Source organism: Takifugu rubripes, chromosome 13 (assembly GCF_901000725.2).
Source record: "Takifugu rubripes chromosome 13, fTakRub1.2, whole genome shotgun sequence".
NCBI lineage: Eukaryota > Metazoa > Chordata > Actinopteri > Tetraodontiformes > Tetraodontidae > Takifugu > Takifugu rubripes.
In genome coordinates this window covers 6,888,894-6,903,677 of record NC_042297.1, presented here as the reverse complement: position 1 = coordinate 6,903,677, position 14,784 = coordinate 6,888,894, and the positions used below count along the sequence as shown (strand labels likewise).

The following is a 14,784-nucleotide window of genomic DNA, read 5'->3' as shown; positions in this document are numbered from 1 at the left end:
ACATTTAAAATGATGAGAGAATGTGAATTTTTTTACACATAAATTTTATACACTGCAATCCCTTCCAATCACAGCAGCTCTTATCTTTGCTACTCACCACCTTCCAAATTCCACCACTCATTTTTAAATCTGCAATAATAAACCTGAGCTTCTCACATGTGGACTTTTTAAAGCGTTAACTATGTTCATACGTGCTAAATGTGTTAAATATGTTCACATGTTAGACATGTTCACATGTTAGACATTTTCGCACATGTTACATATTTTCATGTGTGTTAGACATATTAACATGTGCTAGATATGGTCACGCGTTAGACATGTTCACACATGTTAGATATTATCATGTGTTTTAGACATGTTCATACATGTTAGAGATGTTCACAAGTGTTAGATATTGTCACATGTGTTAGACATGTTCAGACGTGTTAGATATTGTCACAACTCTTAAATATGTCCACACATACGCCTGACACGCTGCTGTCCATCCTCACTGTTTCAGCCTCAGACTACAGCCTGTTCCTGTCTGATGAAGATCCCAGGAAGGGCATCTGGCTGGAGTCTGGCAGGACCCTGGATTACTACATGCTCCGCAATGGGGTAGAGTTTCTCAGCCACACAGGCGTCTTTATCTGTGGAGTTTTGCTGGAGAAGAAATTGAAAATAATTGTGATACTAAAGATCTGGAGCCCAGCGTAGTTCCTCAGGCAGGCTCTTTTGCTGCTCCTAGTTCTCCTGTGGGTTTGGAATCAGAACTCAAATTGCTTCTTCTCTATAAATCTTCTGAATCTGTCCCAGGGAGAAGCCACGGCTGAACACACGTGTTAGAGATGTTAGATATGTCCTTGTGTTTGGTGGAGAGCTGCTGTGCTGTATAACGTAGACCAATATTTTCTTCTTAACTCACTCAACACTCACACATTTGATAATTTTCTTTTTGCTTCTCTCTCTCTGACACATTGTTTTGCTTCTGCTTTGGATTTTTACTCAACCTTTTGCTTCCAACAGGACATCCTTGAGTACAAGAAGAAGCAGAGGCCCCAGAAAATTAAAATGTTGGACGGAGCCATTAAAACAATCATGTTGGATGACTCTAAAACAGTGGGAGAGCTGCTGGTCACCATATGTAGCAGAATAGGTCTGTAGATTCCCCAGTATTTTGTGTTCCCAAGGTAACCTTTTATAAATGTTAATGCATAATTGAAGTGACGTGTTTATACTTTAACAGTAAGAGCGAGATATGATAGTGTCCACTGGGTTTGTTTCGTCCACCTGGCCCAACCACTATATTGCTGAGGCTGATTCTTAGATGCTTTTTGGTGCAACGTTGTAGACTAACATCCTTCCTGAGGTTAAATAAGGTTAAACAAGAATCATGTTGTAGTAAATGCTGAGATTCTGCTGTTGTTTTTCAACTCAGGTATCACAAACTATGAAGAATACTCTCTGATCCAGGAGTCGGTGGAGGAGAAGAAGGAGGATGGGATGGGTACGCTGAAGAAGGACAGGACGCTGCTGCGAGACGAGAGGAAAATGGAGAAGCTGAAGGCCAAGTTACACACAGACGATGATTGTGAGTTGAAGCATGGCGTCGGCTGTGCTGTTTGTCTTTAGAACCTCGAGCTGCTTCCACTGCTTATCTTTCTACACCATCTCTCTTTAAAGAGGTTGTTGTGGCTTTTGTTGCCAGTGAACTGGCTGGATCACAGCAGGACCTTCAGAGAGCAGGGGGTGGACGACAACGAGACCCTCCTCCTCCGGCGCAAGTTCTTCTACTCTGACCAGAATGTGGACTCCAGAGATCCAGTCCAGCTCAATCTGCTTTATGTGCAGGTGTGACCTGGCTGTTGGTTATCGTGTGTGTGTGTGTGTGTGGGGGGGGCCACACTGATGGGATGTTATGTTTTAATTTCTTGCAGGCCCGAGATGACATCTTGAACGGTTCCCATCCTGTATCTTTTGATAAGGCCTGTGAGTTTGGAGGCATCCAGGCACAGATCCAGTTTGGACCTCATATAGAGCATAAACACAAACCTGGATTCTTGGAGTGAGCCACACATCCAATAAACAACAACATTTGGAAATCATTGCTTCCTGTATTCATCTCAGCCTCTGCTGGCTTTACTTTTGCAGCCTGAAGGAGTTTCTGCCCAAAGAGTATATCAAGCAGAGAGGAGCCGAGAAGAAAGTATTCCAAGTGTGTACATATGACAGGTCACTAAATTCTGTGTCAAAAGTCAGTGAGCTGAACACGTGTTTAATGGAACTCGCAGGAGCACAAAAACTGCGGGGAAATGACGGAGATTGAAGCAAAAGTGAAATATGTCAAGCTGGCGCGCTCTCTGCGGACATACGGCGTCTCCTTCTTCCTGGTCAAGGTAAGGTGTCAGAGAGAAGCTGCACCAGCTTCTTCCATTAAAAGGATCAAGTGGAGGAAAAACAATGCCTCTAGTTGTTTTTGAATTATATCAATGAGAGAAGCAGATTTTTGAATTAGCTGAAATGAAGCTGGAGCTTTATATCTCTATAAAGCATGAAATCATTTCTCTGGGATTTGATCTTAACTGGATAAAAAAGTCTGGAGCAAAGCTCAGCAGGAGGTCTCTGCAGGTCTTCTGAACCAGGGTCAGAAACCGCTCCTCGTCTTCAGTGTAGATATGAAGAGAAATTATGGAGATGGCAATACTTTATATGATAAAATGTCAAATTTATATTATATATCAAATTTTCATTAGATATGCGATTAAAAAAACATTTGATTGTCAATTCAAATGCAATAATTCAAAAATACTCTGACGTCAAGGGCTGCATTCAGAGTCCAGAGACGGTCGATCTTTGTCCAGATCTTCTCTGACTGGGATGTCTCGGCAACACGTGTGTAGTGCACTAGTTCATCATTGCACTGTCTCACTGTCATACTGTTTCAGTGGACTGCAGGTTCCTCTGGTGGGCTGCGGGGGATTGTGGGGGGCTGTGGTGGTCCATGGGGTCTTCTGGTGGGCTGAGGTGGGTTGTGGGGACCTGTGGTGGTCCATGGGGTCCTCTGATGGGCTAAGGTGGGTTGTGGGGTCCTGTGGTGGGTTGTGGGGGCCTGTGGTGGTGCATGGGGTCCTCTGGTGGGAAGAGGTGGGTTGTGGGGTCTTGTGGTGGTCCATGGGGTCCTACGGGGAATTCTTGGGGGCTATGGTAGGTTGTGGGGTTCTGTGGTGGGTTATGGTGGTGGGCTGTGGGGGGAATGATATGGATCTCCTTCCTCTGAAGAAAGTCCAGTTCCCCACTGACATCTGCTAAAAGCAGTACTTTGGCTGATGCAGCACCAGCGCGGGTTATGTGACAGAGAGGTCCTCCATCTAAGATAATTTGTCCCCCAGAGGGCATCCTGTGGGAAGCCTTCCTGTCTGCCACGATGAATGACTTTCTGGCTTCATTGCAAAGCTTTTGTATAAAATGAGCTCATTTTTGGTGATGGCTGGGGAGAAGTCCCTTTCTTTGGTCTCTCTCAGCTTCTGCCAGACAGTTTTCAGCAGGTGTTTCCAGCAGAGATGTCCACACTCAACTTGTTTTTTTATACCCTAAAGCAGGGGTGGCCAACCTGTCAGAGCCTAAGAGCCACATTTTTTACTGTGTTATCCCAAAGAGCCACATCATACACATGGGCACACATGAACATCACCTCATCCCTTCCTCACACACACACAGACCTCTGCTTAGCCAGATTTATTGTAAATGTCACACACCAACATGATAATGACAGAATTTGACTTCTACAGACCACGGGCCAGTCATTTTCAACAATGAACATTGTGTGCACACACAAAAACTCTCAATTCAACTAAGTCCACAAAAGAAAATATAATAATTAAAATATCTTTTTTTCTCTTACTATGCATGTTGCTTAGTGGGACTTCTGGCATTCCTTGATTTGAACAATCCTCTTCAAATCTGGCTTGTATTCAGTTGTTTCCAGGCAATTCTTTCACATGGGTGTCAGTCAGAACAGATCGATGCTTTGATTTCACGTGTTTGAGGATAGAAAACACAGACTCGCAGACGTATCTTGACCCAAATATTGACAGTATCATAAGCGCAGCCCGTTTGACATTGGGCTATTTTTCCATTGGCACACTTTTCCAGAACTCAATGGCCCCTTCCCTTAAAGCAGGTTTCAGTTGGTCCTCCTCACAAAGATTGATAATCTCCAACTCAGCTGCAGCTTCATCTGTGACTAGCGGGGCTTTCAAACAGTGCGGCCCCACATTAAAAGGGGCGACGAGGAACGCAATCTGTGGCCTTTTCAGTTGTAGATCACGGAACCGGGTCACGAAGCTTTCGTGCATTTTTTCCCTGCCATTTTGAAGGCGAACTTGACACTAATTATTTACTCAAAAGATCTTGTCCCTACTGAGAAACTTTGCGGTATTTTCATCTAACGCGCATGCGCGTTTGGGAAAAGTACCGTATTGAACTCAAGCGAAGCGAACACGCACTTTAAAAAACACAAACCCAAACGTCGATATGAACGTTAGAGCCGCATGAACCCAGGCAAAGAGCCGCATGCGGCTCGGGAGCCGCGGGTTGGCCAGGCCTGCCCTAAAGAGTAAACGTAAAACTTGGACCGCTTCCTGGCATTGAGTCTCTATTCTCCTCCATCAAATTGATGTTGACCTGCCCACTTTTGTGGTTTTCGTTACCCTCAAGTTGGTTCCAGTGGAGCGGAAACCACACACAGGAGCTGCGATTTGCACCCTGAAGTGCTCTGCCCACAACCTCCAGAAGGCCTCACAGAGTTTACAGGTCCTCCAGGACATTTACACAACTCACCTCTCTGCCCTCAGTGTCCATCCAGCGTCTGCCCAGGGTGTTGCTTGGAAAATAAAAACTCCTCTCGACTTGTGGTGCAACAAGATGGAGACCTGAGTGGTTGAGTGGGGTAGAAGAGTTTAGTGGAACAAGGAAAAGATAAATAAGATGGATGATTTAGTAAACCTAATCTTCTGTCAGTGTTGGCAGGTCCCAGTAAGTTTTCAGCAGCTGTTTCTGTGAATTGAAATACTGCTACAGTTGATCTCATCTCTAAATAAATTTTGAAAAGAATGTGGGCAAATGACTGAAGGGAGCGTTGGGTTGTACCGTGATTAAAATGTCCACTTAGTTCTTCTCTTAACACATAATGCATCAGTTTAAGCACAAATACACAGTAATGGCCAAAAGCTGCTTTAGAAGAGGACTTCATTTATGATGATATTACAACCCTCAGGAAAGTTAGCGGTTGTTAGTCTTTATAATAAATACATTTCTTTTCTGATCATCAGCAACATCACTGATGAGCTCAGAGAATCAAAGGGAAGTTATTCTTATCTTTCAATTTGCATTTTCATACTTGTATATCATGGAAACCTTGAACAGCTGGAATAATGACCATAAAGGTGGGAGGTTCAGCTCATTGTAATTGTGATGAAGTACTGAAAAATATACTTTTCTCTTAATAATAATGTTTGTAATGTGACTACAGGACTCTGCATCACTTCTGTACAGATGTGCACAATAGTGACAATAGATTCCATTGTTTACAGGTTTTATGTAACTTGACTCAAAGGCACAGCTGCAGAACTTGAAGCGTGTGTGTCTGTGTCTGTGTGTGTGTCTGTGTGTGTGTGCGTGCGTGCGTGCGTGTGCGCAACCACAACAAGGTGGTCAGTTGTAAATAAATGTCTTGAGATGCTGCTTCACCACTGATGACACATCTGAACCCAAATGGATTCCAGAAAGCTGATGCATTAATGCTTAATTTGATGATGTGAATGAGTTGCTCTGCAAAAAAACCCCAAACATTTAAACTCCACCGACACAGACTGAAACACACATATCATTCAGCATGTTTAACGCTGCTGATGTTCCTGCAGGAAAAGATGAAGAGTAAGAACAAACTGGTGCCACGTCTCCTGGGAATCACCAAAGAGTCTGTGATGAGGGTGGACGAGAGGACCAAAGAGGTGGTTCAAGAGTGGCCGCTTACCACTGTGAAAAGATGGGCAGCATCACCCAAGAGCTTCACGCTGGTGAGAAACACCATGTGTGTATATATGTGCGCAGATACACCTTTATCGTGCTCGAGAGCAATCGGCCAGATCTAGAGAGGAATACTCCTTCTGGGTGTTTGCAGGACTTTGGGGAGTACCAGGAGAGCTACTACTCTGTGCAGACAACGGAAGGGGAGCAGATTTCCCAGCTCATCGCTGGTTACATTGACATCATCCTGAAAAAGGTGACATTCCTCTGTAGACACGCAGGGGACAGTGCTGAGAGCCAGTAACTGCTGCTGATCGTTCATTGATCACTGGTCATCATTGATCACCCCAATGGTCTCAGCACTCACTGCTTAAAGCCGTCTCTCACAGGGATTTATTTCTCAATCAAACATACCTATCTGTTCTCTTGTTACTCAGCCATTTCCTCCTTGAGTTGCATCATAAATTGTGTGTTCTTCTGTTTCCTGCAGAAGCAAAGCAAAGATCGCTTTGGCCTGGAAGGCGATGAGGAGTCCACCATGCTGGAAGAATCCGTATCCCCCAAAAAGTGTGTAAAGATAGTAGCTTTAACGTTGTTTCAGCCCATCAAGATGGTTGAACCAGATAGCTGACATATTCTAACTTATAATGATCTGATCAGCCAAAGAAAATGGGAGTTTCTTGCTTTACTGTGTTCAAAACATCAAAAGATCTGGAGCTGCATTTAAACTCAAGCTTTGAAATATGTGAGTGTGTCACAAGGTCTTCCGCATAGATGTTTTAATATTTAAGAATGACCCTCACAGATGGTTGAAATTTTGCTGAAGTTGTCAGCAAACTAACATGGTTTTGCCGTATTTTCTGTAATGGTCCCTCTGTGCTAAACTGAGCAGCTAAAGGAAGCCAAAGATGCAGGCAGCTGTCGCCTTTTTCTTTGTCGTATTTGGTCACTTATTTCAAAAGGAGCTCTATAAATCAATAATTCTACTAAAAAAAGCTCTACAAAAGCCAGCAACTCAGATTAACCTCAATAAAGTCTGTGGCAAAATCCTGGTAGTGCTTTTATATGATCTCATATCAAGTCTGCAGTAGCAGGAATGGCGCCTCCATGTTATTGAATAGTCCAGCAAGGACCATATCATCCTGACCCCTTTTCTTTTAGCTTTAATTTCCTTTTCAGCAGCGTTCTTGAAGGCAGCACATCCATCCTACTGAAACTCATTTCCCCACATGAATACCTCAGTAGTTTGGCATTCTTCTGAGATAATCATTGTGTGAGCAAATTCTGCTGCACTACCTGAGTGAACAACATTTCACTATGAGAGGCAGATGACATCGTTGACTGTGGACTGTTGGTCAGCACTAACTAATAATGAATTCAGATCCCGGGTCAGTTCATCTGCCGCTTTGCCTTCAACATGGAAGAGCAGATCTGCATCTATCTTGGTGTCTGGCAGACAGACACAGCTCGCTGCTGTTATTGTTCTATCACTACTCAGCTGCAGTTGTACTGTATGTTGAATGGAAGTTTTGTGAAACAACCTCTAATGGCTCTATGTCTGCTACAGTGTCTGATTCTAATCTTATACAAGAGGAATGTGTCTTATTTGTGGAGCTTCGCACCTCACCGCATCTTTTCATCCTCATTTATTGTTTCCTTTTGGAAGGTCCACCATCCTGCAGCAGCAGTTTAACCGAGTTGGCCGTGTTGAGCATGGTTCGGTGGCGCTGCCAGGGGTGATTCGATCCGGCTCCATTGGCACAGAGTTGCTCAGCGTGGGCACCATGCCATCTGCTCAGCAGCAGATCACCACGGGCCAAATGCACCGCGGCCACATGCCACCACTGGTGAGGCGGGTGATGCTCATACAAATTTCCTCTGCTGATGTTTGTAATTTTTTTATGTGTTTGAATATGTAGAGTTCAGCCCAGCAGGCACTGATGGGAACCATCAACTCCAGTATGCAAGCCGTGCAGAAAGCCCAGATTGACCTCGATGAGGTAGACAATCTGCCACCGCTGGGACAGGACATGGTTTGTGTTATTTTGAATGTTCCTAATATAGAGAAACGGTCCTCTTCTGCTACAGTATGTACTGATATTGGGTGTGGTCTTCTTCTGTGTATGCAGGCATCAAGGGTGTGGATCCAGAACAGGATGGACGAGTCCAAACATGAGATCCACTCCCAGGTCGACGCCATCACAGCAGGAACAGCTTCTGTGGTTAACCTCACGGCCGGTCAGTGACTGGGCGGATTTACATTTCCCAAACTGTCCCTTTGTAGAGTTCTGCCAGAACCACTCTGTCAGACCCATGTTAGTTCAGGTCCTGACAGCAGAACATCACGGATTAGTACCATTCCCACTGTTCACTCATTTTTTATCGCCCTCCACAAGTTATATCCAGGTTCTTCTGATGACTTTTACTGATTCTGTCCTCAGGCGACCCGACCGACACGGACTACACTGCGGTGGGCTGTGCCATCACCACTATCTCTTCCAACCTGACGGAAATGTCAAAGGGTGTGAAGCTGCTGGCTGCGCTGATGGAGGACGATGTCGGTGGGGGGAATGACCTGATGAGAGCAGCGCGGACGCTCGCTGGAGCTGTGTCGGACCTGCTGAAGGCTGTGGAACCTGCATCTGGAGAGGTGAGACATGGATCAGCTGACTGAACCACAGAACTGCATCCATTTACCCCTGATGCAGCTGCATTCCTGCTTGTGTTTCAGGATTTGAAATGTTCTAGGTTCTGTTGGGATGCTGTTGTGAATGCATCGTTCAGAATTTAATGCGTGGGCACTTGTCAACTGCTAGTCTACAAAATGTACAGACCTGTGACATCACGAAACTTAATGTGTATGTCTGTGTCTGAGACAGCCCAGACAGACTGTGCTGACAGCAGCAGGAAGCATTGGCCAGGCCAGCGGAGACCTCCTGCGCCAGATTGGAGAGAACGAGACAGACGAGAGGTTTCAGGTAACTCTGCAGTCTTTGCACCAGCTGCTGTGCAGGTTTCTCTGTAAATCGAGCTCAGCATTCAGTTTTTAACACCTGTTAATTTTGTGGGTTAACCCGCTGTTTTTCATTTGTGGTATTCAGGCCATAGTGCAACCCCCAGAAGGGCCATGATTATAGCTGTTCTTCATAAAATCAAGCATTCATGTGTTTCCTTTCTGTTCAGTGTTTTACATGTGAATTTCCAAGCTTTAGCCTGAAGGCCATAGTGATAATAAACTGATGCTGGATTGTATCCTGATCCTGAAGCTTCTATCTGTTGGTGTCGGTGCCACGTTTATATCTTATCTGCCGATGACATTGTGATGAGCTTGTTGGTTGTTGCAGGACATCCTGATGAATCTGGCCAAAGCAGTGGCCAACGCCGCCGCCATGTTGGTACTAAAGGCCAAGAACGTGGCGCAGGTCGCTGAGGACACTGTGCTGCAGAACCGAGTCATTGCTGCCGCCACCCAGTGTGCTCTGTCCACCTCTCAGCTGGTGGCCTGTGCCAAGGTCAGGATGTGTCTGGTTTACGCCTCAGCTACACCATCAAGCATCAAAAACATGCAATTCTGAGATGCCCACAAGTAAAAATATGTCATGTGACATGATTGTTTTCATTTGTGTATTTCATCTAGATGTCATTTATTGATCCCCAAACTGGTAAATGATGCTTGTTTGATGAAATTTCAGCAGCTACATATTTGTTGCTGTGTTATTTGGAGTGGCGCTTTTATGCATCCAGGCTGAGCTAAACTCCCTGAGTGCTCATCACATTTGCACATCTTTAATTGAACAACCCACATAGTTGCAATTAGTTAAATGCCCTCCTGGCTCTTCATTTGAATAATTGCATTTGCTAAACAAATCCTTTCCTCTCCGTTCAGCTCTGGTGAAAACCATCTGCTCAGTGTCTTTTCAACCTTCTTTATGTTGGATTAATCTCATTGAAAAGAACGCATATACAAATGTCTGTGGATTTAGAAGAAATTCAATCTTTGCTTCTGTGTTTTGGCCTTAAATCAAACAGCAAACTTGCACTTCCCTTTTATTTAACATGTTTGGTTTCCAATTTGTTCTCTCTCACGATTGATTGTTGCAGGTTGTCAGCCCCACCATCAGTTCCCCAGTGTGCCAGGAGCAGCTCATCGAAGCTGGAAAGCTGGTGGATCGCTCAGTGGAAAGCTGCATCCAGGCCTGCCTCTCAGCCACAGAAGACGGCGAGCTGCTAAAACAGGTCATTCTATAAAACTGCATCAAGCTCAGCTCATTTCCCATTTTATTTTTGCTTGTATGTTAATATAACAGTTGAGTATGGGTATGAGTATGACAACAGTAATTGGTGACTCAGTTAGAATGCCAAGTGTCAGACTGGTGCTTTGTAATTAGTCTGTGTGTAAGAAGCATGAGGATCATGGGCCCTTGGGCCTCCACTGCTGATATCAGGGTGTAACGCAGCTTCAGCCTGACTGAACTAATGCTGATGATGCTGCTCCTGTCCTGTAGGTGAGCGCAGCAGCTAGTGTGGTGGGTCAAGCTCTGGAAGACCTCCTGCAACACGTCCGTCAGCACACAGCCAGGGGGGAGCCAATCGGCCGCTACGACCAGGCCACAGACACTATCATGACCGTCACTGAGAGCATCTTCAGCTCCATGGGAGATGCAGGTGATGATCAGATTTGTATGATGTCTTGAAAGATTGTTTAGACAACAGTCTAAATAAAGTCTGAATTTCTGTGTATCTCTTAGCATATGATACACTTTGCATGGCGATGGTATCAAGTGATGGAACCACAGATTTGAGCTAGCAAGCATGACAGGAATGTTTGTAAATCAGAGTACATTAGAAATCTAATGAAAGTTCTTGACCACCGAAAAGGTCAAATCTTTCTTTAGCTCCAAGGCTTTTGACTGTGGTTCTGAATGGGCTGCTGACAGTAACGGTGAGGCCCCAGAGATAAAACTGGCTTCTGGGTTCTGACAGCTCTGCCTGACTGATGGAGCCGATAGACAAGTAGAACTGCTGTTTGCACCACAGAATTCATGAAGATAGCTGGGAAATATCACTTTTTAACAGCGTGTCAGGTTATAGGAAAACTGATGTGGGTCCAAATGTGAAACATGAAATGGAGAAAAGCAGTCCGTCACACATCAGTTGTATCTCTTGTGGCATTCTGGGACGGCTTTCATGGAGGGAATACAGACAAAAAACCTTTCTTATCCTTTTGGTCTTACCTCATTAGCCTAATAAATAGAATGTTTTCAAAAGCATTTTGGTTCAGATATTATACACCCACAACAGGAAACGGTGCAGGTGGCATAAACACCCTCAATCCGGAGAGCACTTTTTTAATCTGAAGACAGAATGTGTTTAAAAATAGTTTCAATATTTTATGGCAAACTTTAAACTTTACCTTTGGCTCGTTGCCTTGTCTCCACACAGGAGAGATGGTTCGCCAGGCTCGGGTGTTGGCCCAGGCCACCTCAGACCTGGTGAACGCCATGAGGTCAGATGCCGAAGCTGAGGTGGACGTGGATAACTCGAAGAAGTTGCTGGCAGCTGCTAAACTGCTGGCTGATGCGACTGCGAGGATGGTGGAGGCAGCAAAGGTGAACCAGTAAAGCATTTGAGTGCTTTTGCTCAAAAGCTGTCAAAAAAACAGAAATTCTAATCAATCCCCAGTTCGTGAAGTTGACCCCTGCATGTGTTTTCTATTGAAAGTATTCAGCAATATGAAAAACTTTTGCTTCTAAGTGAACTTTCCAAACAGTAATGCGCTTTGAAAAGCCTCGTGGCTTCTGGTTCTGTTGCTGAAATCCTTCAGATGGCTCGCTACTTGTAGCTACTGCTACACACATTTACGTCCTTCGCAACAAAACAATGAGCCCCTTCTGCTGCGGTGGCTCTGCTCGATGTTACAGGACAAGGAATGTGGTAAATAACCAGCCACAACATCCAGATAGGATGCAGAGATCCAGTATGTGGTCCTGCACCAGCTCTCTATCTTGAATCTCTCCACATCAGCCCCGTTAGCTGTCCACAGAATTGCAGCATTGTTAATAAATGGGGGAAGTTAACTGCTGCCCTGTAGCTGGGTGCTGTTCTACAGAGTGCTACCTCTTAGCTTCTGAACTGCATTTTTCACAACTTAAGTGATACTCATGATCTTGTCGGCAGTGACATTACTATGAATAGTGCTTTGATATGGTTTCTCTGTGTTTATCATTGTCATGTTCTCTTCTAGCACCATCTGTAGGACTGAGCTCTGTATTTCTTCAGCTGCAGGTTAATCTTGCCATTTTCTAGTTAATTAACATGATTGCAGCGAGCTTATCTTCCAGCACAACAGCAGGAGACACAGGCGCTTTAACTGTGCTGCTGGATTCATGAACAAATGATAAAGTGCTCGCTGACATTTGGAGTCGTCAAAAGTGCAGATTTTTCTGACTGAATTTTGGTCATTTTCACACAGATCTATAATACATGATTCTCATAACACTGAACATGGGAGGCCAAAAAGTGTCTCAAAGCAGATGTAAAAGTTTGAAAGCAGATTATGAAAAATACTGCATTTTAAAAATGATACAGAAGCAGGAAAATACTGTTAATTTTGTTCCCCATAGCCATCCTCTCCTTGGTAATTATTCATGTTTGTTTGTGTGTGTTGCCAGGGCGCCGCGGCGTACCCAGAGAATGAGGACCAGCAGCAGAGATTGAGGGAGGCAGCGGAGGGTCTGAGGGTGGCCACCAATGCTGCTGCGCAGAACGCTATCAAAAAGAAACTGATTAACAGACTGGAGGTCAGTGAAGTCAAATCTGAGCAGACGACAAGACACTTGTGCATTTAAAGATTAACGGACTACAGAAGACACAGTTTTCAAGCATTCTTTCTCTGTCCTTAGAATGCTGCCAAGCAGGCTGCAGCTGCAGCCACACAGACCATTGCTGCTGCTCAGAACGCTGCCGCCTCCAACAAGAACACGGCTGCACATCAGCAGCTGGTGCAGAGCTGCAAGGTGAGAGGCCACCAGGCTTATTAAACAGATGCCCACTATCACCTGGAGATTAACTACGCAAGTTCTAATATTAGAAGTTCAAATTAACATAATCCTAAAACAAATGGATCACGATTTGTTTGCCACCACGGTGACATTCATCACTTTTTTGATGTGTGTTTTTACTTAGTTGTGTCTGCTGTTTGGGTCTGTTTGATTCCGAGATGATCTAACAGGCTGTATTGAAGACCGTGTGTCTCATGTGTGTAGGCAGTGGCGGACCACATTCCACAGCTGGTGCAGGGGGTGCGTAGTAGCCAGGCCAATCCTGAAGACCTCAGCGCACAGCTAGCGCTCATCGTTGCAAGCCAGAACTTCTTACAGGTGCAGTTCAGAGACACACAGAGAAGATGTTTTTTAAAATCTTCTCAGTAAAACCTCACGTCCCAATTCGATCCTACATCCAGGCTGATTTAGATTATAAATAGTTTCTTTGGGGCCTCTTAGCTCTGTCTAGAAAGCAGCACTGATTTTAATCCCCACATAACTATGCTGGGCTCTTGCACCCTCATGTGAATCAACAATTATTTTATTATTTTTTAAATTTTATTTTGTTTAGCCCGGTAGTAAGATGGTGACCTCAGCCAAGTCATCTGTTCCCACGGTGACGGATCAGGCTGCAGCCATGCAACTGGGTCAGTGTGCCAAGAACCTGGCCACCTGTCTGGCAGAGCTGAGAACATCTGCACAGAAGGTAGAGCACAGAAAGATTATATCCAGTTTTTTACCTCCACAGATAAGCAGCCATCTTCTGCTGGCCTCAGTTGCAGGACTGATAGCGAAGGTTTTCTTTTCTTTGTGACATTAATAGAGCTTGTGTCAAAGTGATGTATGTATTTTTGTTGTCTTTCTTAATTTTACAGGCTCATGAAGCCTGTGGCCCCATGGAGATCGACTCTGCTCTCACAGCAATCCAGACTCTGAGGAGTGAGCTGCAAGATGCCAAGATGGCGGCGGTTAACACCCAGCTGAAGCCGCTGCCTGGCGAATCAGTGAGTGATATAGGTAGCAGTAAGCCGTGTTCGGTGGTTTCGCCCTGATATTTCGATCCCAAGATGTCATTTTTCCATTTGTTCTCGATTTGAAACCCTTTACTTTAGTTGGAAAAGTGTGCTCAAGATCTGGGCAGCACCTCAAAGTCAGTGGGATCCTCCATGGCTCAGCTGCTCACATGCGCTGCACAAGGAAATGAACATTACACAGGTTTGTGCTGCTTCTTTAGAATAAAACTTTTCTGAGGATTTTCTGAGTGATGCTAATGACAGTCCTCACAATGACCCTTGTTCTTTTATTGGGTAAATGTGCACTTTTGGCTTTCAGAACAGACTCCACATGAAGATTCTTTCTGTTTAAAATTTTCACTGGAAGCATCATGTGTCCCTTTTATTTTGCACCTATTCATGATTCGGTTTTACCTTGAGGAAGAGATTTAGTTTGTTCATCTCTGTCTGATTCTGTGCAGGAATTGCAGCCAGGGAGACGGCCCAGGCCCTGAAAACTTTGGCGCAGGCAGCGCGGGGCGTCGCCGCCTCCACCACAGACCCAAAAGCCTCCTCCGCCATGTTGGACTCAGCGCGAGATGTCATGGAAGGTTCAACGCTGCTCATCAAAGAGGCCAAACAGGTGCTGGTTTCCCCCGGTGATGCTGAAAGCCAGCAGAGGCTGGCACAGGTGAGCCTTGAGGGGGATGAAGGATGTTTCATGAATGTACTTTAAGGTGAAT

General features: G+C 44.9%; 1 protein-coding gene across 6 annotated transcripts in view; it reads left to right on the top strand.

Annotated features, from left to right (window-relative positions):
* Positions 1–14,784, top strand: part of tln2a (talin 2a) — a 47,414-nt gene that overhangs the window by 17,936 nt on the left and 14,694 nt on the right. For all 6 annotated transcript variants that reach the window (XM_003969509.3, XM_029845895.1, XM_029845892.1 and 3 more), the window contains 26 exons: positions 500–597; positions 1,006–1,135; positions 1,418–1,570; positions 1,688–1,830; positions 1,917–2,044; positions 2,131–2,194; positions 2,271–2,375; positions 5,901–6,056; positions 6,161–6,262; positions 6,497–6,573; positions 7,673–7,853; positions 7,926–8,039; positions 8,136–8,244; positions 8,448–8,656; positions 8,886–8,984; positions 9,351–9,518; positions 10,108–10,242; positions 10,512–10,671; positions 11,449–11,615; positions 12,678–12,806; positions 12,909–13,022; positions 13,272–13,385; positions 13,621–13,755; positions 13,925–14,053; positions 14,162–14,264; positions 14,524–14,732. In XM_003969509.3, the coding sequence (XP_003969558.1) occupies positions 500–597; positions 1,006–1,135; positions 1,418–1,570; positions 1,688–1,830; positions 1,917–2,044; positions 2,131–2,194; positions 2,271–2,375; positions 5,901–6,056; positions 6,161–6,262; positions 6,497–6,573; positions 7,673–7,853; positions 7,926–8,039; positions 8,136–8,244; positions 8,448–8,656; positions 8,886–8,984; positions 9,351–9,518; positions 10,108–10,242; positions 10,512–10,671; positions 11,449–11,615; positions 12,678–12,806; positions 12,909–13,022; positions 13,272–13,385; positions 13,621–13,755; positions 13,925–14,053; positions 14,162–14,264; positions 14,524–14,732 (3,431 nt within the window). The remainder of the gene's footprint in view (positions 1–499; positions 598–1,005; positions 1,136–1,417; positions 1,571–1,687; positions 1,831–1,916; positions 2,045–2,130; positions 2,195–2,270; positions 2,376–5,900; positions 6,057–6,160; positions 6,263–6,496; positions 6,574–7,672; positions 7,854–7,925; positions 8,040–8,135; positions 8,245–8,447; positions 8,657–8,885; positions 8,985–9,350; positions 9,519–10,107; positions 10,243–10,511; positions 10,672–11,448; positions 11,616–12,677; positions 12,807–12,908; positions 13,023–13,271; positions 13,386–13,620; positions 13,756–13,924; positions 14,054–14,161; positions 14,265–14,523; positions 14,733–14,784) is intronic.